This window comes from Osmerus eperlanus, chromosome 14, assembly GCF_963692335.1.
Source record: "Osmerus eperlanus chromosome 14, fOsmEpe2.1, whole genome shotgun sequence".
NCBI classification, from domain to species: Eukaryota; Metazoa; Chordata; class Actinopteri; order Osmeriformes; family Osmeridae; genus Osmerus; species Osmerus eperlanus.
Window position 1 is genome coordinate 12,713,003 of NC_085031.1, and position 27,981 is coordinate 12,740,983.

The window sequence follows — 27,981 nt, forward strand, 5'->3', positions numbered from 1 at the left end:
TCCACCCCTGCAGTCTAAGGTGTGTGTTTGTGTGTGTGTAAAGCGTGTGTGTGTGTGTGTGTAAAGTGTGTGTGTGTGTAAAGTGTGCGTGTGTGTGTGTGTAATGCAGCAGGGCTGTCTGTGGCCCTGGGGTGACTGTGCTATCAGGCTGTCTCTGTGTTATCACGGCCCGATGACACCTGCCACCAGTCACTGTGGGCTCCTACGAGCCAGCGATACTACATGTTCCCCTCTCTCTCTGCCAATCTCTCTCTCGCTCGCTCCCCCTCACTGACTCACTACCCATCTGTATTCCCCTCCCTCCTTTCTCTTTCTCTCTCTCTCTTCACACATCCCTCTTCACCTCCCTGTCTCTCTTCACCTCTCACTCGCTCTCTACCTCTGCTCCCGCCACGCTCCCTCCCCCTCTCCCCCTCTCTCCCTCTCTCCCTCTCTCCCTCTCTCCCTCTCTCCCTCTCTCCTCTCTCTCCTCTCTCCCTCTCTCCCTCTCTCCCTCTCTCCCTCTCTCCCTCTCTCTCTCTCTCTTTCTCTCGCCTCATCCGTCTCGCTGCCAGGCGCTTGTCCACTCGGCCTCACCTCTCGCTCCGCGACCGGGGCTGGCCGTCAGGCAACTTCATTAGCTTGCCACCTCTGTCACGCCAGCCTGCTCCCCTCCTAACAACCTCAGCTCCCCCTTCTCACCAGGGGAAGGAGGAGGAGGAAAACCCCTGAACACAGACAAACGCCGGAGCCGCTGGGTTTCCAGCATGAACGGAAACAACCCGGACAACAAGCCAGGGTCGGACGCTCGCTGGACAGCAATACTGACGGCTGCATGTAGTGTGTGTGTGTGTGTGTGGGGGGGGGGGGGGGGAGAGAAGGCATGGAGTGCAGAAAGGGTTGTGTCAAGTTTTTCTTCTGGAGCACAGGGAAGACTTTTCAGATTGCAAATTTTTGGGGGGCGATTTAAGTGAGGAAGTTCAGTGAGATGAGATATTAGGCCTACTAGATGTAGGCAACATACACACACACACACAAACACAGTCCAGGCCCTTATCCCAGGAGAAGACAGATAAAGAAGACAAATCCTGCACAGCAGTCAGACAGACACACACCTCCCACAAGCCCCAGCGTGCCAATTATTCACACCCCAGTCGAGGTCATGCTCGTTGTCCCTGTGTCACCACTGAGGAGTGTGTGTAAGGGGGGGGGGGGGTGAGCGGGGCCACTGTGGGGACCTCTATTATTAACTGAGGGTCCAGCGGGCTGCGGGCTGCATGTGTGCACCGTGTTGGGGGGGGGGGGGGGGTTTGAGCAGCCGAGCATTTTTCAAAGCGCCTTTCATCTGCGAAATCAAAATGTGGATCACACTGGAAGGGCTGACACTTGTGACAGTGCGGGGGAGGAGATGGGAGGGATGAGAATCAAAGGGGATTGGTCCAACACCCGAGGGGAAAGCAGGACAGCCCAAAAATGATATGCCTATTATCAGAGGTCAAAAAGAGTTCACAGGTTTTTTGGGGGGTTTTGTTTTTTTTTACACCAAGGGAGCCGAGGTACTGCTCTCTGTCCAGATAGCCGTCACTTCATCTACGTCTTTTTTTTTATGCTCCCCTCATGGCTTTTTACCCCTCCCCAACTCTCTCTCCCTCTCTCCCTCCCTCCCATCCCCCCCTCTCAGACCTTGTGGGATGGAGGCACAGACAGCAAAGCAGGAGGGATGAGCCACTCGTGCACACACTCAATCGCGGTTGGCAGCGAGGTCAAAAGAAATGGAGTGGAGAGGTCCCACGAGGAGCTTCCTTCTCACCTTCCTCCTTCCTCCGTCTCTCCCACACCCCCCCCCCTCTCTCGCTCTCTCCCTACCCCTCCCCCCCCCCCTCTGCCTGTCTCCTCTCTCTCTCTCTCTCTGCCCTCTATATTCCTGTCTGCTAGCTTGGCGTGTTGAAATCAGCCAAGGATTTAAGGCTCTCCTTTTCTCGCCTCGGGTCCGACACCTTTCTCTCCGTCCCCATTAAGCGAATAGAGTGCTTGGTTAATCACAATTTTTTTTTTTAAATAAGCATTCCATTAAAATCCCCTCCATCAACACTCAGTACCAGTTGCTATGGTATCTTGGCAAATATTGTCATTTTTCTTGTGTGTGTTGTCCATCTCATCTCATCTTCTCCCTGAGTGGCGGCTGCGACCGCAAAGTCTGCCACTCGACGTGGGAGCTGACACTGCAAGGAAGCCATCTTGGCTCCTGGCAGCTCTTCATTGTGAAGTCTGGGAGTGAAGTGGGACTGCCACCCAGGGGAGGCTGGGGGTGGGGTGGTGCAGGGGGACGGAGGAAGGAGTTAACTAAGCTCGGCCCAGTCCCCACGCATCCTAGCACGGGTCACAGGCTGGCGCTGAGGGCGCTAATCATTTCAAATTATAAATTCCTTTTTAATTATGAATTATGCATACATTTTTAATTAATCTAATGTTCCCAGGGTTTTCTCCCCCCCCCCCCCCCCCCCCCTTACTTGGAGATCTCAATCTAATTACGCCGCATTAAATGGAAAACTGGTGGTCGTGCCCGCGACCCCTAGGGTGATCCCGCGGTCAGCCATTTTCCATCAATCTCGCCATTGTCTTTAAAGTAAAGCCCTCGTTTTTGACATGGCGGCACGCTGAACTGCATCCAAACATACCTGCCCATGTGTGCTTCTAGCTAACACTAGCATGTTTACAGTTGTTGGAGGGGGTAACAGATGGAGGGGGTTCATGGAGGTTCATTGGTGAGGGACAAAAATAGCATTTGCCATCAGTCTTAAAAACACTTGGAAACTGTCCTTAATGAGAGGCCTCCTCTGGGGATAACACTGTTCATGACACATTGAGGAATCTATCTTAGCTAATAGGATAGCTAAGATAGCTAACAGCTAGCAGCTATGGTCAACCACGCTCGCGGTCTTTACCTGAGAGCTTCATAAGCAGGTCGGTGGCCGTCTTGGTGGTGATGTCCGGGCTGAAGAGCGAGGCGGCTGTGGGACCGCTGGGGCTTGACCTCACCCCGACCCCGACCCCGACCGCGGAGAGGTCCAGGGAGTTGGTGCTGCTGCCTGGGCGCTCCCGGCAGAGGGCAAAGGGCGAGAGCACCGATAGCTCCCTCTCCTGAGGCTCCTCCTTGATGTGGACATGGTTGGAGGAGCCGTCGCCCGGGGGCGAGGCCTGGAGGCCCACGTCGGAGTGCAGGGGTGAGGTCTCCGCCCCTCTCAGGTCCCCCGGCCCGGGACAGCTGTCGCCCATGAGGGATCCCTCGCCCTCCGTGTCGGTGGTGGCCTCCTCCTTGACCTTCAGCTCGTTGCGTGGGAAGTGCTGGTGGCAGCGCATGTGGAGCTTCAGGCTAAAGTGGCGCGAAGAGGTGAAAGGGCAGAGTTCACACTGGAACGTCTCGCCTCGGTCCTGGTGCTGATGGACCTAGAATGGAGGGGTGATGGGATTGGGGAGGACAGAGGAATTGAGAGGATGGGTAGGGATGGAGAGGATGAGCGCCGTCACATTAGGGTTAGACATCCAAGATCGCGTCCCTGCGTCTTCTCAAAACACTCTGGAACGAGAATGCATTCCTCAGACCTTCTCCATTTTAAGAAGGGAGCCAAGGACACAAGGAATCCAGGCTAGACTTTCTGAGATGCAACCACAATTTCCTCTGCCCCTGAAACCGAGCACTATCGAGTTGAAAGGAAGTATTTCCTCGTGAAGCCTACAGGGGATTTACACACTAAGCAAACACTCGAGGCGATGTTCCTCTTGCATGGCAATAATGTTGCGTTTGTGCAATGCTACTGTACCTAGGGGTGACTTTGACTAACGCATGCACAGCCTATCGTGTCAGCAATTAGTTATACCGACAACATTGGGGACCGCTAATGTGCGGTGGGGGAGGGGGAACAAGGTCGATAGGTGAAAAAGACATTGGAGGGTCATCCCCATAGTCTCACCTTCATGTGGGACTTGAGATTGTCTTTGCGAGCGCAGCGGAAGGGACACAGGGGACACTGGTGGCTTTTCAAGCCTGTGTGGATGACCATGTGCCTCTTCCAGTAGCTCTTGCGCTTGATGACCAGTCCGCAGACGGGGCACTGGAACGGCTTGCCGACATCCTCCGGAGAACCTGGGAGGTCAAAGGTCATTCGAGAGTTAAGTTATATAGAAAAACAAAAAAGTTGTTTGTTTTTGCTGTGTAGTGATTCGGACACAGCTTGCATTTGTTCTTTTTTTCAAGCATTTAGTGTTAGGATTGTTTTCATGATTGGTGAGAAACCAGAGAAAGTAGAATTCAAGAATGTTTAATTACATTTTATAAATGTGTTTCCAATATGTAGTGTAAGTGCACTTCGTAATAACTGAACAGTGATGAGTGACAAAACCAGACTGTATATGGCATTGGATGACTAGTTATGGAACTTTTAGAGTCTCTAAAAAGGACTGTTATCCTTCAGCCTGGAGCTTTCAGTGAGCTGTCCTTTCTGTCCACCTGAACAAGTTGGAACCACGGTTCACCCTGGATGTATTCAGCAGGAAACAATGAAGACTCCAGGATGTTTTAGAGTCTCCGCCATTGTTGTTGGCTTCATATCCGGCATCCATTACCGTTTAATTGGTCTTATTAGAAAGCGGCATGATTGCATTACAAATTCTACAGGAGGGGGGGGCGTCGGGATGGCTTCATAAGTATTCCAGTCCAGTTCCTTGAAAAACATCTGGTAATCAGTGTTTGGTGAAATTACCGTGCTCAGCCATTCATTGACCCGGGGTGTAAAACCTCGAGACTGCCTATTTGCAACAATAAACCGCCATCTGCGGCCCCTCCTCTCCCCAGCGCCGAAGAGACGGTCGAGGGGAAGGAACGGGAGGAAGGGGGGGCTTTGGTACTGGAGGATGGAGAGAGTGAGGTAAAAAGAGTGGTGGAGGTGTGGAAGGGGAGGAGGGTGATTGGTGGTGGGGTGGGAGTGGGTGGGCTGGTGGGGGGCAGCCGAGCGTTTGGAAATGTACACGCCTGTTTTCCGCCCGATCGAAATGAGTTACTTCAAAAGACAGTGGGTTGTACAAGCTCGGATATGTATGCAAAGTACTGTACAGTATGTCCATCACTAGACGTCAATCTAATGCTGTTTTGCAGAAGAACTGGCGGGCGGACACCAGAAAACAAGACATGACAGTCAATAATCAAGGTCACATTTGTCAGTCTGGCGACCAAACTACTACCTGGGTTTTTTTCTTTTTTACAGCTGCGGGCGACCTTGACGGGTCTTTGGGTTCCGACAGACCCCCTCCTTAACATGCAGATCACAGAATATTACATCGACTGCCTCTCATCAGTCTGGAGTCAATTTGATCCAGCCATTTTAGATTCGGCAGGGGTTACGACACAGTCCCTCACAAGTGGCCATCCATCTCCCGGGAAACACTCCCACCTCCCTGAAAAAAGCCCATTTAAGGTTGGTGTGTGTGTGTCTGTGAAGGTACGAATGCATGTGCGTGTGTATGTATGCATGCATGTCTTTGGGTGTATGTATATATATAGTCGGGCTAGTAATCTGAAGGTTGCCAGTTCGATTCCCAGCCGTGCCAAATGACGTTGTGTCCTTGGGCAAGGCACTTCACCCTACTTGCTTCGGGGGGGGTGTCCCTGTACTTACTGTAAGTCGCTCTGGATAAGAGCGTCTGCTAAATGACTAAATGTAAATGTAATATATGTGTGTGTGTGTCTAGCCGGTGGAAACTCTGAGAGGCTAGTTGTACTTGGCCAGGAGTGTGCTGTGGTGCAGCTCTGAGCTGCTCCGCTGAAGGCCCCGGGTAGGAGGGGACGCAGCCAGGAGCCAGTCTGTGGAGATGGATATGGACTCCCAGGCTTCCCACTGTGCCGAGCACACACTGACAGCCCCTTTTGGCAGCCAGTACATCCGAGCGCAAACGAGACGGTCTGGGAAGGCAGGCGAGGTCTCGGTCGGAAGCCCCCTGCCGTGCCCACAGACCTTTTCCCAGACGCGGGCCAGCCACGACTGCTCTTTCTCCCTCTCTCTTCTCTCGCTTTCTCTCTCTCTCCCCCCTCGCTATCTCTCCCTCCCTCTCTTTGTCTTTTGGCATCCTCTTCTCAGCCACTTCAGGGGCTGACAGTGAAACTGAGGCTACACTACAAGCCTGTGTTACTGAGGCAACACCAAAAACAATACGGAACTAGAGGCAAGTCTGCTGTAAAATGCTAGTGTGTTCGCTGACATGACAGTAAGCCAGGTTGTGGTGAAAGCAGTCTCAAAATGCTTAGGCACTCTGAACTCTGGGAAAAGTGAATACATTCATCAGGTGTGGAATGCCCCTGGAGTAACATATTTGTAGTTAGATTTTTGGTTTGTCTTTTTTCCTGCTGAGATTTAAGCAAACGTTTTGAGGAAAAGTCTTTTCAGATACTTTAAAATCAGAATGTGCAAGGTCAAGTACAGAGAAATCATCAAAATAAAAAGGCAGGCAGCTCTTCAGATTTTGTTGCTATTCAGTAGATATGTAGAAGGGCCTCCGTTTAATATTGAAACCTTGTCGTAAGCCTTGATGGACTTCTATTTCTACCTAAAGCGGGGAATTCTGAATAGGCCTAGTATGTCTTCGAAACCTACATGCACAAACAACTTGTAGATACACACCAAAAAATCAGAAACATATTGAGAGGTGGAAGGATAGGTAAACTTTACATTTCACTTCACGAAAGATTATCCATTGAAACTTCAAACGGTGTGAAACGAGCTTTGAGCTACGTTCTCTCTCGTTTGGTGGGTGTGTCAGATGCATTACCCAATCAGCAGTGACGTGTGACTAAACCCCGCCGCATTAAAAAGCTTGTGCGCAGCTGCCATAGATGGCAGTCACGAACACTCACATCAACAACAGGTACACAAAACGCACCACCATTTTCCCTCAAAATAAACATTTTCCCACGTTTTGTCCGGGCTGAAAGCGCCCCTGGTTTACCTGCATGGCTGCTGGGCTTGGCTCTGCCCTTGGGGGTGGAGGGCAGCAGGAGGTCCAGCCCCTGGGTGGGTGTGGGCGTCTTCTGCTGGTTCCTGTCCAGCAGGGGCTTGACGTCCTCCTGGAGCACGGCCACCGACAGCGGGGACGACGCCTCCTTCTTGTCGGCGGCCAAGAGGTTCCCCGCCGCCCGAGCCGCCACCTCTTTGAGCAGGGCAGCCGAGGACGTCATGGAGACGAGCGACAGGAAGGAGCTGGCCGAGGGCTGGTGGTCGGAGGCAGCGCCCCCCGCTGACGACACCTGCTGGCTCCGCTCGCTCACCTTCTTGGAGAGCGCGGCGAGGGTGGAGCTGGCGGACTGAGGGCTGAAGGGGGAGGTGAAGGCATCGAAGCGCACCGCGTCTTCCCCCCCGCGGCCCCCGCTGCCAAGGGTCGGCACCGCGGAGGAGGCGGAGGAGGAGGAGGAGGACGAGGAGGAGGAGGAGGAGGCCAAGGCGTTCTTGTCCTGGAGCACGGCGTTGGCCGCCGCCTTCAGCTTCTGGATGGCCGAGTCCGGAGAGAGGCTGGAGCCGCTGGCCGAACAACCGGCCAGAGGCCACTTGTCGGCCACACCCACCCAGACAAAGCCGCTGCCGTTGCTGGTGGCAACCGAGGCAAAGGGGTCCAGGGGCTCCTGCTTCACACCGGCTGATGGCGCCAAGGAGGCGGGCGAGGCGGAGGCAGAGCTGGCGTTGTTGTTGTTGTTGGCCAGTTTCCGGGCAAGAGCACTTAGCTGTTGAGCGTGGTGGGACGAGGGGGAGAGGGTCAGGGGCGGAGCTAGGCCTATGGGCGGAGACTCGCCCCCGCCTCCTCCTCTCACGGCCCGGCCCAGGAGCTCGCCAGCTTCCAGCTTCAGAGAGCCAGCTTCCAGCAGACGCCGCAGGTTGCTACTGAGGGGTTTCCCCAGGGCTTGGGAGGCCGCCTCGCCGTAGAGCGACGACACGACCGACGACAGAGTGTCCTGGGCCGAGAACATGCCGTCCAGCCCCAGCATCTCCAGGGAGGCGCGGTGGACAGGCGTGGGGCAGCCCAGAGAGCTCTCGCCGCCGGAGGTGTCGTGGTCGCCAGAGGCCGCCAAGCCCTGGCGTTCGTCGGGGGAAGAGCCCCTGGGGAGCAGCGCATCGTCCTGCGCATCACCGTAAGACGACTCAGAGCGCGCGTCGGAGGTGTTCCCGAACCAGCTCGCCTCCTCCTCCACGGGACCGCCTTCCAGCCCGCCCTCCTCGACGTTGTCCACATCTGGGAGGGAAGAGAGAGGGGACATTTTACTGAGGAGTAACAACTGAGGAAGTGGTCATCGTTGAAACTGCCTGGATTTTGAACTGCCACGAGAGGCACGTGTCACATGACACATCTTTTAGAAGTAACTAGGCTAGATAGGACTAGATCAGACACTGATAATCCCTGGGGAGATCTCTCAATTATGTTTACCAACTGCAGTACACTACAAAGGCACTGGCTTATTATAGCTGCCCAATAGACTTCAGTACCCACAGCAGGAAGGAGACTAACTGTGATGGCAACGAATGAAAAAGTACAAAAATAGTTAAATTCATAGCTTTTCTATTCAAAATCCACAACTTACTCTATGTCAAGACACAACAATTTAGAAAGATTTTTTCATAACCCTTTTTATGTTTTTTTTCCCAGGGTCTAAAGGAGTCGAGAAAAGGGGGTTACCATGGCAACGGGCCCTTCGGGAAGGCTAGACAGCAAAGATTAGGGTAATGGAGGTTACAGAACTGGATTAATATTCATGAGCTTGCGGATACCACCAGGGAGCCAATAAGGATAGGGTTAAGGTCACCGAGGGTCATTAATATACACTTCATGTATCAATATTCATAAGCAAAACATTACAGCTTGCCAGACAAGGGCGAACAAAGAAAAGTGAATATTCCTGATACATATTAACAAACTCCTATAAGAATGTCAGAAAGCAACAAGCCCGGGTGAAAACAAATGTCAAAACACAACAAGATTTTTGTTGTTATTAAAAATATATAAATAACCATGTGCATTAACCGCAAAACTAAAATCTGAGCAAAAAAGGCACAGAGGCTCTGCCACATGTAAACCTTCCGCAAAGAATTCTACAAAAGATCCATTTGAACCACATCTCTCTCGCTCTCTCTCTAGCCTACCTCTCACTCAGACACACAGACACATATCAAGGCTGTCTTCACCCTGACGACCCTGACTGAAGCCTGCTGGGCTGCTCTCTGTTTACAGAGGACGGGACAGGGGGGCGGGAGGTGGGCTGTTGCTGGGGCAACCCCAGCCCTGCGACCTGTCTGGATCATTAGAGTCGACTCACATCTGGTTGACGTCGCTGACCGCTGTCCACAGAACTCACCGTAACTGCGGCCAGCTCGGGACTCCATGCACAGGCCACACACACACACACACACAAACACATTTCATCTTAATCTATCCAACATACACAAGTAGACACTTTGGCCTACACACAAAAGCCAACGGCTGAAAAACAAGAGTGATTCTACAGAACTGCATACATACAGCTTCCCTGCATCCTTACACGTGTGGAAGAGATTTGTTTGAGTGCATTTACCTATGTGTGTGTGTGTGTCTAACCTTTCTCAGGTTAAGCCATAAGAATGTCTATGTGTGTGTGTGTGTGTGTGTGTGTATCCTTCTAACAAACAGCTTTTCCGTGCTCCTCAAAGCTTTTAGTCACCTGAGAGGGGGTGACCCTCTTCCATGTGACACTGGGGAAAGCGGTTGGAGCCCTAATGGCTGTAATGTTGTTAGTGTGAAATGGCTAGATTGCTGACCCAAGGTCTCGCCTTCTGAAGATTAACTCTCTGCTTCCTGGGTTCAACGCTAAAGCTCGAGGGAGGCAAAGAGCTACTGTACGGCAGGGGCCAGAGGGGAGGGGGGGAGGGGCAAAACGCTGCTGCTGCTCTTCTGCCCGTTGAGGCCCGACGCTCCTGCGGATTTGCGGGCCATGGGCGGACCACCCGGGTGATGTTTCCCCAAGGTAGCGGATCAGGCTTGGACTGCAGGGGCTTTTGTCTCCCCCCCCCCCCCCCCCCCCCACACACACACACACGCACAGAGACAGAGACAGAGAGAGAGAGAGAGAAACAGGGAGAACAAGAAAGTGTGTGTGTGTAAAGACAGTGAGAGTGTGTGTGATAGAGGGGGAACGAGCGAGAAAGAGATCTGCCTTAGGCCAGGCCAAACACAGGGCTACTGTGCTGCACCGCTTCCTGGTTCACTTCTGAGGATGTCAACCAGCACAGCACTGCTTCACGTGACTGGGCTCCATCCCTGTTCAGCAAAAATAAGGATGGATCAAACCGTGCTAATGGGGCAAGTGTGTGGATACGGCTTTTTTGGGAGACAGGAAGCATCATGCCCATCACTGGGAGGGGCTTGGGGAATGTGTGTGTGAGGGGTGGGGGGGGGGGTGGGCTCGTTCTACAGGGCTCCACAACGGCGTGTCCATCACAGCGACAGAGACGCGCTGCATGTCAACAACATTCTCCGTTTGTGAACATGGCAGGGTTATTTTGGCTGTGCCTGTGTAACCGTCCCTTTGTCCTAAGGGGGAAGCAGAGTGTGTGTGTGTGTGTGTGTGTGTGTGTGTGTGTGTGTGGGATTGTCTGTGTGTGTGTGGGATTGTCTGTGTGGGATTGTGTGTCTGTCGCCGGGCCAGACAGAAGTCAAGCAGATTTCTGCCAGCCTTGTCAGACACAATGATCCTTCGCTAGGGGAGAGAGGAGGGGGGAGTGAGGAGGGTTGCGGGGACGACAGGGGGGAGGCGGGGGAGAGAGAGGGGTTGGTCCGCAGGTCACCCACATGACTTGCGTGAGGCTGCCTTCCAACACACACACACACACAGCAGCTATTCTGTGACTTAGCCGGGCGTAAAAGAATCGACCTCCCTGACCTCGGGACCTGACCAGGGTAGGAGGATGGAGGCGAGGGCGGGGCGGGGGAGGAGGGGACACAGGGGGTTAAGAAGAAGGGGAGGCTACTTCAGCTAAGCAGAGCAGAGGCCATTAGCCGATTAAGGGCGGATGGAGGCATCGATACAGCGCGTCCATGCCAAGAGGGGAGTCACGGCCATAGCTTTAGTGCAACAGAGTGACAGGGAGGAAGGGGGAATGGGACAGAGCGAGAGGGGAGGGAGGGAGAGAGACAGTGAGAAAGGGGAGGAAGGGAGCGCAGGGAAAAATACCAATAAAAAGTTAACCTGCCATTACTGTGGGTACAGAAACAACACAACATGGACTCAGGTGGGGAGCTGGTGACCAGGACGTAGGGGGCTGTGTGTGTGTGTGTGTGTCTGGGGGTGGGAAGGAGGGGATAAGGAGGGTCTGAACTAATAGGGGGGGGGAGTTTTTTCCCAGAGAAGGCGCCGCGACGGTAATTAAGTGTCCGGCTGCGCCCTACCGGGGGTTGCCACGGCCGCGGGCTATGCTAATGAGCGCGCCCGCCGGTCAGGGCTGCCTTATTAGCGCACGCCGGACAATATGGTGGGAGCGACGCTCCAGCGGAGGCCTCGCGTCCTCGCAAATGACTAACAGCGCTCTCCGAGGAGAAAGGTAATTCTGTTAATTGGGATGTCTTGGATCCAGGATCTCTCTCCCTCTTTTTTTTTTTTTTTTGGAAGCCTTTCCTTCCCCCCGCCCCTCTCTCCCCATCCCTCGCTTTGCTCTGTGCCTCCTCCTCCTCCTCTCTGTTCTTTCCGCTCTCTTTTTTCCATCTGTCGTGGAGGAATACGACTCGAGAAGAACAAGAACAAGAAGAAAGAGAGAGAGACACTCGCAGTCCTCCTTAAACATAACCAGCTGCATGTGACTGGACTGGCGGTCGTAAATTCTGACCCCCTTTGCTTGGCTGTATGGGACATCAATCTGTTAAGTGCATGGTTCGCCTGTCTTATTTTTTGGGATGGAAGAGGGTGAAGAAAAAAAAGAGAAATGGCGCCTGGTTTCACTGTACATCCAAGTGGACTACAGTCACAGTGTGTGCTGTAATTTCTTTGGCGATTTGGTCCGTGTTGTGCCTTTATGGATTTCTGCGAGGGTGTGTGGACCTGGTCGATCCTGGTTGTGTCCGAGGCAGGTCTCAGATCAGAGACTGAAAGGTAGACGGGCTGGGAGACGCGGCCCTCGACGCCTCACGCTGATCTGAGCGCGGGGGTGCGTGGGCCTGTTTAAAAAGGGGTCGCGGACCTTTACAGTATAGGAACACCGGGCATTTGCCGGTTTAAAAATATAGCACTTAACTACCACAGAGCTTTTAGCACCCTACGTTCACACACTAACACAGGCCTCCACTTGAAATCAGTTGGAAACCTTGACCATGGGAAATACGATTACCACAGTTTTTCCAGACCTCCATCGTAGTGCTGGCCTTAATGTTGGCACTTAAAGTGGACACCGTTGAACCCTTTGGGCGCACTTGATATAGACCTGGTTCATCAATCATGGATGTGTCACAAACATGAATATTCCCTGAGGTGGGATCATGCAAATGCACCTCCAGTTCCCCACTGTGGGCAGATCTAGGATCTGTCCACATTCATTAAGCCACTTCAGATAACACCATCAAACTGACCCCATACCTGCATCTACTCTACCGTACTCTACTCTACTCGCATCACTCCAGGTGATACACTGACCACTGGCATCGCCACTTAGCCCCACCACCAGCCAAACCTGCTATGGCATAGATAGATAACCTACAGGGCAAGCTGGCAAGGAGGCTTTTCCCCTCCCCCATCTGTCTTACACAGGCACAAGCGAGACCACACTCAGCATGGACCAGGGTAGGATACAGAGGCAGGGAGGGCAGCTATTTATATAAACACATATGCATAAGTATATATGCATAAGTATATATGCATAACGGGCGGTTGTGTCTTAGCGAGGCGAAGGCCCAGCGCATGATATTACCATCAGCGTATTTTGGGCCCTGGCCCGCCAAGGGGGTTTGTGGGTACGTAGTAGTCAGGCGGTGTGCCAGAGGTGAGGCAGGATGGAGAAGTGTTCTTGGAAGAGAATGAGACGGCCCGGGGCCCCGGGACCTCCGCTGAAATTCCTCATCGCAGATGGAGCGCCCTGACTCACCCTTGGTTTATTTTTCCCTTCCATTTATAGCATTTTACGTAAAAAAAAAAAAAAAAACAAGGAAAAAAAAAAGAAGCTAAATAAAAGAAGAGACCGTGGCCGTAATCTCTGATGTGTCATCAGAGCTACGTGGTGAGAGGGAGCCAGGAACCTAAACGCTGTTTGGAGACCCGCTGAAGACACGGTCAACACACACACACACACTCATGGCTGCGATTGTCATTAGTCTAAAGCGTACTCCGAATTTACGATTTGGAGTTTGGGTTCAACATCTCCAAGGTGAAGAAAAATAAACAGGAACCGAGAGAGAGCCAATGAGAGAGCTTGGGCTACTTGATAGATCTCCAATGATATTTTACATCTTCCGTCAGAATGAGAAAGTCTGTCTGACGAAAAAGAAAAGGAAAACGCCTTATCTTTGTGGTGGCGAAGAGTAATGGGTCAATGAAATGCTATAGAAAATACTGAGAGAGAACAATAAGTGAAAGAATATCATCATACCTCAACCAAAGCAATTTTCTTGTGTCTAAAACTATTTTGCCAGCCATGCCTCTGAATTCTGTTCTGACAAGGTTGGCAGACAAATAAGACTTACTAATGAACTTACTAATGCCTTTATTACAGTCATGTCCCTGCAAAAAAAAAAAAAAAGATGTAAATAAAGAGTTTCCTGAGCATCTTCCATTGGCCACCCAGTCCATGTAGTCCACTGCCCCACCATCTACTGACACACACACACTGATCTGTTCTGTAGGTAGCCACGATTAGCTGTGAGCCCCTAACAAGGCCACGGTACAGTCGGCCCCTAACAAAGCCACGGTAAAGCCGGCATGAATACCAAGGAGCTGGCAGCTGAGCAGACACCTCAGGGTGGGCTTGTGGAGGTGTGGTGACGTAAACGTCACCCATGTCCCCAGCATCTGGATAGATGAGAAGGCTGCCCACTCACAAGGGAGGGAGGCAGAGGGAAGTGTGTGTGTGTGTGTGCGCGCGTGTGTAAGAGTATCTGTAGTACAGAAAGCGGTGTGGGTCCTACTGTATGAGACAAGGAGCGGTCCAGCCACAGTAAATCACCCTCACCCTGTACGACTGGCAGAGGGACACACACTGACACACTAGACAAGCCAGTCACCCATGGAGAGAGAGGCAGGGGGAGGTGTGTGTGTGTGTGTGTGTGTGTGTGTGGAGGGAGCAAGGGAAGGGAAAAGAGGAGGTATGGGAGCAGACAGTGAAATGGAGAGAGTGTGTATATAAGTGGGAGTGTGAGAGAGGACGAACAGTGAAATAGAGTGTGAGAGACTCTGCGAGAATTTGCGTGTGTGTCAGAGAGAGAGCGAGCAGGGAAGAGCTACAGAGAGAGTGAGAAAAAAAAAAGATGGCTTTTTTTTAACAGTGGGTATTGGATCGACAGCAGTTTGGCAGAGGTGCCCAAGGCAATGCCTGCTTGGATTGGAGCTTGTCACTCAGGAAAGGGACACTAATCAGGATCGGTCCTGGTCCCTTTCCATAGGGGGAGGTGTGGGGTGGGGGGGGGGGTGGCAGCTATTATAGAAAGAATATGAGAGAGAAAGCGAGAGAGAGAGGGAGAGAGAGAATATGAGAGAGAGAGAGAAATAGTCACAGCGGCACAGCAGGAAATGCTAACCTCATTTACATGCTGGTCCAGGAGGACAGGGGTGTGGGGGTAGAAAAGAGCTCTTATTCCGTTTCCAATCTCCATGTTAAATGCTGGCCAGGGCAGCCGCTGGGAAGGAGAAGCATTGTTCATCTGCCCCTCTTCTGCACCAGTACCGCCCCCCTCCGCTCTCATACACACACACCTCACCTACTCCCTCAAGGTAAAAGGGAACACGCTCCTCAGACGAGGATTCGTTTCAGACCCGACCCGTGACTCCAGACTGCATGGATCAGAGGGACAGACGGGCAGGAAGGGGAGAGGGGTGGGGGCGGGGGAGACGTATGGGCTTGTTTTCCCAGTGTGGTACAGCCCTGTGCATCGCCCTCTTCTCTGTTCTATCAAAACCAGGCTGTGATCCGGAGCTGGTGCGCTGAAAGCCGCCACTCACCCCCCCCCCCCCCCCCCCCCCCGAGTCGGCTCGGTGGCATAATGATTGCTATGACAACCATCACTTAAAGCCACGGGTGGGTGGAGAGGTGTCTGTCAGACTGACCGGCTGTGCTCAGGAAGACCTCATCACCGGTTGCCAGGTTGGTTCAGGTCAAACCCCCTGCGATGGGAGGAGGGAGACAACGGCTACATGCAAAATCACCAAAACGCTTCCAGAGGAATAAACGAGCCGACCCAATCTAAATAGACTGAGCGTTTGATGAGAGATGGAGGAAGAGAGAAATGGACAGCGAGGAAGAGGAGAGGGAGGGATGACTGCCCCTGGCCGGCAAACAAGCGCCGCGTCTGACTGTGCGTGCCAAATGAGGTTTTTAAACGTTTTTTCAGGGAGGATTTGCGCTAATCTAGAAAACCTTCTGGAGGAAGTGCAAATACATCTGCCACTGACCACTCCCCCGTGGTGTGTGTGTGTGTGTGTGTGGGGGGGGATTAATATAGCATGCCAATCGGAACCAACATGGCCCCTCCATTCAGAACACAGCTCGGGTAAGACAGCCAGCCAATCACTACCATCCCACTCCCATTCTGTCCAGTATCAAACAAGCTAGCTTTGACATTAGAGGCAACTTTGCTGAAGGCTCTTTTGAAGCCACCTTTTACATGAAAAGCCTTCTTCCAGTCTGGCTTTCCTGGGGGCAGCTCTTGAGGACACAATGTCCAGCCATGCTCTAATCCCATTATGGCCACCAGGACAAACCCCAATGACCCAACGCCCTTGTTTGGGCTACAGGAGCCCCCCACCAACTTTTTCCCCTCCAGAATAAAAGTCTATACTTGTGGATGCTCTAAAATCATCTGCATGGTTTGCGATGGTGAGGTGTTTGTCCTGTAGTCTACCGGTAGAATTAATATCCTTCACTTACCTGTTTTTTCGTTATTTTTTTCCCCCTTTTACACATCGTAAATAACCTTACACTCTGCGCTGACAATGGCTTTCAAGAAGATGACTTCACGTCAGTGGTTTTAACTTCTCCCAGAGATTTTTGTCAAGCAGCCAAACGCTTCCTCCCTCGGTCTCGGTCCCTCTCTCACTCGCTTTAGGGATGATATATTGTTTCCCTTGAGAGCTGTCAATACCTTAAGGTCCCACTATTCTGTCTGAGAACCCCCCCTCCCCCCCCACACACACACACAGACACACACACAGACACACCTCCTTCCTAGCACTTTTAATCTCCCATCCCCTGCGCTATAAAACAGTCCTTGTGTCATTCAAGAAAAGAAAAAGCAAACAGAGGGCAGACACACAGCTGCTGGTCAGGACCAAGCCAAACACGCTCCCCAATGCTCTGCTCTCGTCCGTCTCTCCGGGCAATGTGGAAACCAGCACACCAATAGAGAGGCGAGCAGTTTGCCCGGCTAGCGTGCTAAAGGCTAACAAGAGCCAGGCAGTGTGGATGAGCTTGTGTGTTTGTGTGTGTGCGTGATAAGAACGCATGTGTGTACTGGGGCCGTGCCTGCCCTCTTCCACCCACACAGGAAGTGAGGTCATCTCCAAGCACTGCGCCGTGCAGAGTGCAGTTGGAGAGGGTGACAAAGATCTGCGTGTTGGCTGCAAGCCATTTCAAGCCCCCACTCCCGCGGTAACATACATTATGACGATAGGGATACATTCTTTTAGCATTTAGCTTAAACCACGAGCTTCAGGGACTGGCGCTAGTGGGCCGTATGGATGAAACCAGAACCAGGAGGTGATCTACAGAGTTGGCAAGGTCATTCAAATGAGACAACTGACTCAGACAAGGAAAAAGAAAGTGTGTATGCTAACCTAGGCAAAAAAATTATAATCCGGGCCTGATTTCATGCACCAGTTAGACATGTTCCACGTGCTCTGAAATTTCACCAGCCTATGGGCCACAGGAACTTTCTTCTCAGAGACAATTGAAGGAAAGCTTTCATTCTGTGCTATGTAATTTCTCTGTAATTGCCATCTCTTTTTTAAGTAGTGAAATATAAGAGAGAGAGAGAGAGACAGTGGGGAGGGTGAGAGAGAGAGAGAGAGAGAGAGAGAGAGAGAGAGAGAGAGAGAGAGAGAGAGAGAGAGAGAGAGAGAGAGAGAGAGAGAGAGAGAGAGAGAGAGAGAGAGAGAGAGAGAGAGAAAAAGAAAGAAAGAAAGAAAGAAAGGGAGTGAGACCCAACAATAAATCACATCCCTGTTTAAAAGCGTTTGTCTGGCACTACTGGCCGACTCCAGCTTCCCAGCCCTCCACCTCCTCAACTCTCCCTCCTCAAATCTCCCTCCTCAACTCTCCCTCGCTCTTTCTCTCTACATCCCTCAATCCCTCATGCCTGTTAAAGGCCTGTCCTGCAGGGTCTGGATGCACTTGTGTGGTACAACAGAGAAAAGCGCCCAGAGCTCTTAACAGCCTTCCCCTCCTCTTCTTTCCCCTCCCTCCCTCCCTCCCTCCTTCTCCAACACCACCAGCTCTCTCCCTTTCTCTCTCGCCGTCTTTCCCAGCTGCACCGACGAGCTGTTCCTTATGAACTGCTGCCAGCTGAAAGCCCTGCTACTCCTGTGAGATTGCTATTACTCCGTGCAAGGGGGTAGGGTGTGTGGGGGGGGGGGAGATCGCTATAGCCAAAGGGCTGCTCTCCGTGCTGTAGATCTCCATGTTGTGACTTGTCAACATAGGGAAAAATCGTTACCGAAGGCTGAGGACCGTCCATTCCGCCCTGAGATAGATGTGGAAGGAGGGAGAGGCAGGGGGGTTGAAACCTGGGCAGGTGATGTAAAAGAGTGGGTTCTGTTTTGGTTTTTGGCATTTCTGGACCTCCAGTGGTGGATGATTTCGGTCAACCTGGGTTAATTGGGTCACCGTGAATTACAGCAAGGATGTTTTCTACTGGCCAACAGGGTGAGCGCCTTGTAAACACTAGGGAGGGAAGAAGCACATTCCGTTCTTTGTCAAGACAACCTCTCAAATTAAGTGAATAAGCATTACGGTAGGCATCACAAAATAATTAGCTCAGGAGATTTACATACGCGTTTGCGGGTTCTACTCGTTGGCGCAAGCAAATCCGAGCTCAAATTACCTGCTTTATCGACTTCGATGAATTTGAGGCTAGAGGGAAGTGTGCCCAAACCTGAGCTAATTATTGTCACGCACAAACACACGCTAACAAACAACCGGCACAATTATTCTCAAGCGTCAACTGTCACCCCTCTAAATAAATAAATAACCACATAAACCTCAGCAAAAACAAATGCTCAGACAACAATTGGAAACTTGACAACACCTGCAGGACTCGCCCACCCGTTTGCAGTGGCGAATGCCGGGCAAGCTACAAGCTCGTCGGGGACTAAGAGGCAGGGCCACGTCCATGGAACCCGGCCCGATAGCTTTCAACTTTCTTTTATTGACAACAAAATGCATGTATTTACAGAGGGAGAGGAGAAGAGCTGGGGCTCTGGCTGGTTGTGCCTGCTGAGAAGAGGCAGCCACTGAGCACAGGTCCCTGTCGGTCCTGCGACGCGCCGAGCAAAAAGGACGATCCGCCACCTCTCTCCTGGCCTTTAATTCTTTTCTAAGTGAATGCCTGTGTATAATTATTCGCTTGGGCTACGTTGGGGCCAGCACTGGGAGAGAGCTTGAGCCCCATCAAACTGGGGAGGGGGGGGGGGGCAGGTGTGGGGGAGGGGGAGCAATGGCTGCGGTGTTGGTGGTGGGTGGGGGGATTCTTGGCTGAAATTCCCCACAAATTTGATGCCAAGAACGAAATGGAAACCTCCCCTCGTTTTCCTTTCCCCTTAATCCAATGTTTTCAAGCCCTGGCCCTGCCAAGGTCATTATAATCATAGCGAGTGGAAAGGAGCCAGTGACCTGCCATTACGCTAAGGTACGAAGCCACCCAGATGCAGCCTGGCCATTGGCCGGTAAGGAGGAGCACAGGGCTCAAATCAAATCCCTCCATTTCAAATGCAGATAACCTGAGAAACAGGAGAGGGAGGGGAGAGGAAGGGAGAAAATGTCTACCCTCTCCCTGCCCTCAAGGTTTTGCCCTTCATGATATGGTCTCGCTCTCGCACTCCCTTTCTTTCTCCCTCTCTCTCTCTCTCTCTCTTGCATGTATTTATAGGTTACCATTTCTGTTCTATGAATTAGGCCAAGGTGTATCTGAGTGGGTGAGGAGGAAGTGACCATCACTTGAAAAAGCTTTCAGTGGAATTAGGAGACATAATTATGACCTGTGATTATCAAAGATGATTAATCTGTTGCTATTTTTTTTTTGTTTTATTAATAAAAGGCTTTCCTGAAAATTTGGACTTTTATTCAAGTTTGGCAACCTGAAAAGCTGTACACCCAAGCCTTGGCTTATAGGCAGATACGTTTTAGAGTGTGTATTTACAGTAAGTAATAGGCCAATAGAATTACACAAACAATCACGCACCCACCAAGGTCATAAAGAATGGCAGTTTTCATCGTGGCACCAAAGGTCATGTTTACTTGTCAAAGTGAGAGCGCTGTACTGTACTGTGACCTCCACTGGCAGCTTGTGTTGACGTGTGTGTGTGTGCGGGCACGCATGTGTGTTGTCCTCCTCTCAGATGCCATGCAACAGAGTCAACGCAGCTTGACGCCATGCTCCCAGAGTACGCAGCCCAAATAACTATGTGGGTCTGGGGATAAGACGAAGCACCTTTGGCTCAAACGCCCAGCATTTCAGTCGGCCCCCCCTTCACTGCAGGCGGGCCCCGATGAAGAGATTTGCCGTTCCAATACCGTGCCTGCCGCACGGCGCACGACCAATAGGTGTTGTTGTCGGAATAATGAAAGCAAACAGGACTGACAGCCAATGAGCTGAGGTGACACTTCCATTACAGAGTGGGAGGATCCGAAAGGGGAAGGGAAAAAAAGGAAAGAGAAGCAGAGAGAATCCTCTGACAAATGCATTGTGTTGTGACAAGTCTGGGATAGAGGAGTGGGGGACGGGGTATTTGGCACACCTTCCGAAATAAAAGGCTTCTTCTGCCGCACACTATAAGAGGTGCAGCCGAATGGATTAGCACCATGTCTAACTAACAAAGTAGAACACACTTCTCACTGTTCGTTTACACCGTAAATGTGTTCTATTTGATCATGTTCAGAAAACATTTCCATATCCTATCTAATATTTAAGCTAATATAATTCTGCGTGTGTGTGCGCGTGTCAATATGGAGCATGACCCCGTGCCATGCCGTCCAATCCAGTGGCGTACATTCTCCGTCACTAACATGAGAGTGTGGGCTTACTGTCCAAATATCTCTCTCTCTCTCCCTCTCTCCTCCTCCTCGGTGCTCTCTCACTCAGCCTCCACCTCCACGCCTCCCAGCCAACCTCTGCAATTTCCCCAAGTTCAACTCTGGGTCACCTGACACCTGAGCGCCATATTGGTGGATGATGATGAAAAGCAAACTTATTTTTGGATGTTTTGAGATGCTGGGGTTATGTGTATGTTTGTGGGTCTGTATTATTTGTGCTGGGAAGACATAGGATAGTTATTGGCTACTGATGTTAACTTAGAGCTGATAACTGCATTTTAATTAAATAAAATAAGCTATTGAGCTTTGCAAAATGTCCTTTGGAGGGTATGCTGAACAGTTGGCATTGTTTGACATTTGAGAGATGAAGATGACACCCTGTCATTAAGGTAAATTCATTAAAACATCGTTGATTTATGGGATTAATCACTCAATTATTCATTGCATTTGCATACCAAATATGACTCATTAAGTGGTGTTCTTATGCATGTCTTCAGAGCAAAGCACTTCAATGGCAACATTGCCTCACTTGGCCAATTCCTTAGATCAGTCTGCCTGTTAGTAATCCTCTAGCGGACAGAGTGTGTAATTGCAGCTTTTCATTAGCCAGTGGACTGATAAAAGCACAATCTTAACACCAAAGCAACGCAGGGTCAAAAAAACTAAAATGTATTCGATTAAAGTCAAAGATACATTTCATTCCTTGTTTAGACATTTGGTTGCGTTGACACGTCTCGCGACAAAAAAATTGGAATAGGCTCTAGCAATTTACCGTCTCTACCCGCGGTATTGATCGTAGTCTGTCTGCAATGAATGGCTGCAAAGGGAAGGAAAAAACCCTGAACTTCAGGTGACCGACCATGGCTTTGACATAGCCCCGCATGCAGACAACCCTCGTAACAGGGAGGGGTGGTAGAAGAATACCTCTGCTTAAATATTCTCACCATACTTTCAAAGAATTCGACGTACAACAGCGCGAGAAGTCTGCGAGCGACACACACTAACGTTATGAGCCGCGGTAAAGAAAGTTAGACATTTATATTACCAATAAATTTGAAGTTACCGATCTTTGCTAAATCGCGCTATTGCTAGGAACAGTAGGGCATGGTAGCCTGAGTCTGGCTTGTCTGATCCGACTGACCCTTCATTTTATTGCGGCCAGATTCTCAGATCCTCCCCTTTCTCCCCCGAAAGAGAGTAGCTCGCACGGACAGATAAACCAAAACGCTCGGCCATAATAGCACATACAACCGATACACAAGCTAACTGACCGCAACCTTTAGGGGAACGGGACCTTTATCGATTATACTCTAATAAAGCCACGTACCGCTTTTCACTCGCTGGCTAGCTAACGTTACTCATCGCCAACAACATGGCTGCCTTGCTCAGACCTAAAAAAGGAGAAATAACCTACGCCGTGTCTTTGTCTGTTTCACCTCTTTAACCCTAAACTACTGCGCAAAACACACGGAGAGCCATTAAAATAGCAGAAATACGGCAAACGACTTACGTGAAGGCAGGCGCTTGGGTTGCTCCTGCTTCCTCCTTGGCATTTTCCCCCTTTATATCACATTCTCCTCGTTGTTTTAGGGATAAGAAGAAAAAAGGTTTTTTCCCATTGAGATTGTAGGCGCGAGTGATGGCAGGGACTTGGTCGTGCACCTGGCTTGTCCTCGGTTTAAAGTGTATTGTTGGGAATGGGAACACAGGCGGAGGAGGTGCTGTTGTTGTTGCCGTGTCTTGACTATGGCTGCTCTCGGTGTAAGTGTGTGTCTCCGAGCCCCTAACTAACACTAATGCAGGGATCAAAGGGCAGCAACAGCAGAGCAGACACACACACTCGCACACACACACTCTCGCGCACACTCTACACACTCGCGCACAGACACTCTCTCTCTCTCTCTCTCTCTCTCTCTCTCTCTCTCTCTCTCTCTCTCTCTCTCTCTCTCTCTCTCTCTCTCTCTCTCTCTCTCTCTCTCTCTCTCTCTCTCTCTCAGAGGAGCTCGCCCGCGAGAGCAGCGTAGAATCGCACAAGGTGCCCCTAAGCTTCCAGGCTGTATTGCTGTCCAGCAAACATAAAACATATTTGAAAACAAGAAAGTAAATATGAATCTGGGTGTAGTTTATTTTCAATTGGTATTTTTGCTACGTATTGCAATTTTTTTACGATCATATTTCTCGTTCAGATTTAACAATAAATCGAATGCATAAAAAATGAAATTGTAATGAGATTGATAATTAATTAATGAAAGTATTTTGTGTTAAATTTCGATTTGTCTTGAATCTCAATTTTTGCAGTTCCAACAATCGTACTTTATAAGTGACAATAATACAATTATATAATAATTATAATTATTATTCTTTGCTTTGCATTTTGTAGCATTCCTTTACTATTTTAAGTTTACACAGATATCATTTCATGGTTTCCATATTCATTACTGGGTCCAGTTACGTCTAATCTTCTTCATGGAGAAATTATAAAATGTTTTGAAAGCAACTATTAATGAGTCAGACTGCTACTCTAACGCATCACTATTTCATAGTTATTAGGCTACTTGATTTATGACTTGTAATAACTCACAGATCAACTACTGGGGTGTGTTCACCCAGGAACATTACCAGCCTTACAATGTACAGACAATAAGAACCTTGCACAGCTAACAAATTAGCATCAACACATTTCATGTAATTTGCTTGTAAATAAAGCTTTGTTGACTACGGTTCTCTTGTTGCATTTGGGCTGACCCCTGCCACACACACACAGACAGACACACACACACACACACAGAGAGAGAGAGAGAGAGGCACTTGCCTCGTCATGTACATGTACAAACACAACTCAAAAAACACTTTACAGCTCAAAACGAATACACTTTGTACCCACATAAGGTCATAAGTATGTGATGCCACAAGAGTGGGATCCTGAATTGGCACCAGAGTGGCGTTTTCCTCTCCTCTCTCAGCTAGGCGTTTGGACTTTTTCACATCGCAGCCTGTGTTTCACTCCCTGCTGTACTCCTCCAGGCTCTGTGCTCTTGGCCCGGCGCATACTTTCACACCTCGGACGCGTGTGAGGAGAGCTGTGTCTTCATCCCTCCATCCCTCCCTCTGTCCTCCTCCTGCCATCTCTGCCACCCACCCACCCCGACGGAGGCGCAGGAGGCTCGTTACCGTGGCAATTAGCAAAAGCCCAAATTAGCCCTCTTGGCTGTCCACAGGTGACAAAGACTGTGCTTTGCATCCTGCTAATTAGGACACAGAACAACATGATTAGAATCCACAGTGGTTGACAGGAAGTCCAAAGAGAGGCTGGACAATCTCAAGCTATGTGATGGATGCCTAGAAGCCTGTTAGTGTATAAAGGATCATTTACTCAAGTCACACGGACGTCTCAGGAATTAGCTTTGAACAATTGTCATGACAAAAAGGAGCAGACATTTTTTAAATCATCAAAACACATATTCGGGTGGTGTGTGTGTGTATTCATGTTCTCTGTCTATGTTAAAGAACAACATCTGAAATCACAGTGAAAAATATCTTCTTTTTATTATATCTATTTTTTTTTTTTACCTCTGTCACAGTTGTATTTAATCATAACCATTAGGGGGATTGACACAGGTGAATGTGCGAGTGTGTGGACAGCTGTGTAGTCCACCTTACGACCACCTGCAGCTGAGCTCTCCATTGAGGTGAGCAGGTGCAGAGTTGACAGCCAAAGTACAAGTTCCCTCCTCACTCCATCGACTTTCCACACAGTCAAAAACATCCTTTTTGTATCGATAGAACAGTCAATGCAATAGTTACCTTTACTATTACTATTACCAGTACTTTAATAACTTCCCCCTCAAACAAAAAGTTTTGTTTGGTAATCTGTTTTGGGATAAAACATTCTAAGGACAACTATATACATCAAGTCACTTCCTAATTACTAAGATGTTTTACATTTCTCTCGATAGTTAAATGTGTAGTTTGTATGGATGCATGAGTCTATGTGTTGTTTTTGTTCAACTTGAGTTTAGTCACCATAGGAAGACAGGTCACTGGGCCTGTTCCATGACCCCTGCCATGCCAGGCTGATGAAGTAATGCTGGCAACAGGACAATCCGCTGATAGTAGCCATGGTAACGCCAGTATGACCTCACTTGGGGTCACACCTAAAGGTCGTTGCTCTGACACCGGCCCTGTGTTCAAGCTATTGCCAGGGTCTCAAATGTCGACATGCTAGAAAAGCACACAGTGTCCCCTCAGAAAAGCAACTGAGATAAATTACAAACAAACAGTTTATACGTATAATATTACTTGCATCTGAAGATCTATTGGTAGTCAGAATTATTCATGGTCAGTATTATCATGAAATATGCATACATACATTACATTTAAACAAGAAATCCAAACATAAACCTTGATTGGGTCTTTGCATTACGACCAAATCAATTTCCGATTTAAATTGGATATTAAAAAAATCAGCAGGATTTGTTTGGACTAGATGCCCCCATCCCCACCTTTCCTGCCTCATAACTGCACTGTTCCATTGCTTTAAAAACAGCTCATTTTGTGTGTTGGCATTATTACTACTTATTAAAATGGTTCCCCACAGCGGTGCGCAGCGGTTAGTGAGGTGCTAAATGAATTTCAGGTGCTTTGGCGCGAGGAGACGGAGAAGACAGGAGAGGAGAGAGGAGGTGTCCGCCTCAGGGCCCAGTTTTCTTCTAATTTCTCTCTCTTTCTCTCTCCGTCTCTCTCTCTCTTTTTTGCTTTGCAGCAGGGTCTTCCTTGCCTCTCATGTCCCGCGTGGGCTATGCTAGGCTAACGCTAGGCCAGGCTACTCTGATGTCGCCCTGGGGTAAACGGAAACATCTGTCCCCTGCCTAGCCGGCGCTGTCGAAGGGTGATAAATTCTGCGGGTGGCTGGTGCCAGGGTTGTCCGGCATGCCACCTGTCCCCCCGTTCCTCCTACCCTACCCCCCCAGCCCCTGCCGCCCACTGCTTCTCTTACATTGACAAAAACGCATACATGCATGTGCACACTACATACTCACACACAAACTTTCAGACTCTCTCTTGCTGTATCTCTCGCTCTCATACCCTATTCACACAAAAACCTGCCAGTTCTCCATTTTTACTTCTTCGTTCACACTTTATAGCCTAACAATTATCCTTAACACGTGAAGTTATTTAAAATTGTATTACAATTTGTAAAGGAACATTGTGGCCATACCAAAAAGCCTGACATAAAGCTAGACAAACACAACACCGTTATTGAAGATTTTCATCTTTAATAAAGGTGCTTGGAGGTTAGTGCAGAGACTCAACTTTCCTCAGTTGGTCTTGTCTCACATACCCCCACGTTCGCAATTCTTGTTCCTAAGCTGAGCACTTTGTTATCCTGGTTGAATCAACCTCTTGACCTGTTTCACCAGTGGACTCACTCACACAAACGGCTCCCGTGCCACCTGCTTGTGTTTTTTGGACTTGGGAGAAAGGGGTATCTCACACACAGACACACACATATAAACACACAAACACAGCAAAGTCACATAATACACACTCTGAAACATGTACACACACCTCCACTCTGTACCCTGATGGTCTGCCTGTGGCCTGACAGTGTGACAGAAGCAGGTGTCTCGCCTTGCCCTCTGGCCTTCCTCTCTCTCCGCTCTGCTAGGGACATTTGGACAGAGAGAGAGGAACCTCTGTCTCTTCCCTGTCCTCTCCTGGGTAAATATCCCAAAGGAAAAGGCCTGGACTGTATACACGTGTGTGTCAGTGAAGGAAGTCATGACCCGTCTTGCTAGACTATATGTATTGTATGGAGGTTGTTCAGTCCTTTATGTCCTTGAGGACTCAAACAAACACTTCTCGGTTTATATTTAAAGCTAGGGCAGCAGATGAAAGACATATGTTGACCTGATACAACACACAGCCAGCAGTATCCCTGACAACCTTCACAACACTTGACTAGGCAGTAGTAATACTGAAACATACAGTGCACTGTACTTAGTTTGCATTTATCTTCTCTGTCTCTCTATATCGCTCTCTCTTTCGCTCTCTCTCTCTCTCTCTCTCTCTCTCTCTCTCTCTCTCTCTCTCTCTCTCTCTCTCTCTCTCCCCCTTCTCTCCCTCCCTCCCTCCCTCCCTCCCTCTATCTCTTCTTCTCCCTGTCAGTGTGACAGAAGCAGGTGGCTCACTTCCTGCCCTTTGACCTTCAACATTTCCCCTGTAGCATAGTGTACACACACACACACACACACAGAGAGGAGGAGTCTAGGTTGCTCCTAGTGAACTGGGGGAGAGGTCTCTTAAAATCCTGTGGGACAAAAGAAGGGTCCTCCAACTCAGGGAAAATAGTTGTTTTCAGCCCACATTGCCAATTCTGTCTAATCAAACTGCCATCCTCAGATGGCCTGAAACAATCCCTAGATCTGGATCCTAGTGCTTCATTGTTGCGGTCAGTTGAATGGACCATTTTAAACCAATATTTAATTGCATAACTGATATAAATGGCGCATGGCGAAACCAAATTTGAAAACTTCTAGCAAGATGATTGTGACTTCCTGTTCAGAAACTCAACCCTTTCCATGACAAAACAATGCAGAATAGCTTTATTATGCCATTCAGTTGATTCAGTCAATTTGATGTCTTGTAATTTTCCCTATTCAGGGCAGTTTATTCATCTTAATTTTGAAGGACTTCCTTCCCATCAATATATACGAGCAAACCACAGATTGTTTTGGCTGTGGCCATACACAGTCCTCACATCGGCTGCCTCTCTGTCTTTCTTTACTTGAATAGCTTATATAAATTGATAATGATTATTATGAATAGGTATTATTAAGTACTATGTGTACATTTATTTTGTATTACTGTTTTTATATTATAGGCACTACTACAAATACCTTTATAGTGTATACTTTTATAATCGTTATTTATTTGTTTTACATTGATACTTTCTGATCTACATTTTGTCTGGGGCCCCTGTGCCACCTTTATTTCACGTTGGCATCCATAAAGTTCAATCTAATTATTCGAGTAAATTGTTTCTAGTGCACATGAAGCATCAGGACCAGCTAGAACAGTGATTTAGGACAGGAATCCTTCCAACACCCTTTTATGAAGAGTGTGTGTCTGTGTACTGTGTGTGTGTGTGTGTGTGTGTGTGCGTGTGTCTGCTGTGTGTACTGTGTGTGTGTGCTTGTCTGCTGTGTCTACGTGTGAGTGTGCTTCTGTACGTTGGGTGTGTGTGTGCATAATAAAGAGAGAGAATGACGATTGTGTACTTGTACAATGAGCATGTAAGTTATGAATGTGTGTGCAGTGCACATGTGTGTGTGAGGCAAACGAGAGACGGAAAGAGAGACAACATGAGACTGTGTTTATGTTGTATGTGTATAGTTGTTTGCCTGCGTATGTCAGAGGGGAGCCTGCTGATTAATGTCACCTCATTCTGTAAATGGAGCGTGGTGAACGTGTTCTGATATCTCCACGGCTCCTCTCA

General features: G+C 49.5%; 1 protein-coding gene across 1 annotated transcript in view; it reads right to left on the minus strand.

Annotated features, from left to right (window-relative positions):
* Positions 1-22,445, minus strand: part of znf827 (zinc finger protein 827) — a 52,570-nt gene extending 30,125 nt beyond the window's left edge. Inside the window, exons 1-4 of the mRNA XM_062477552.1 lie at positions 21,994-22,445; positions 6,976-8,250; positions 3,951-4,123; positions 2,925-3,426 (exon numbers count right to left, since the gene is read on the minus strand). Of these exons, the coding sequence (XP_062333536.1) occupies positions 2,925-3,426; positions 3,951-4,123; positions 6,976-8,250; positions 21,994-22,036 (1,993 nt within the window). The 5' untranslated portion in view covers positions 22,037-22,445. The remainder of the gene's footprint in view (positions 1-2,924; positions 3,427-3,950; positions 4,124-6,975; positions 8,251-21,993) is intronic.
* Between the last annotated feature and the right edge of the window lie 5,536 nt (positions 22,446-27,981).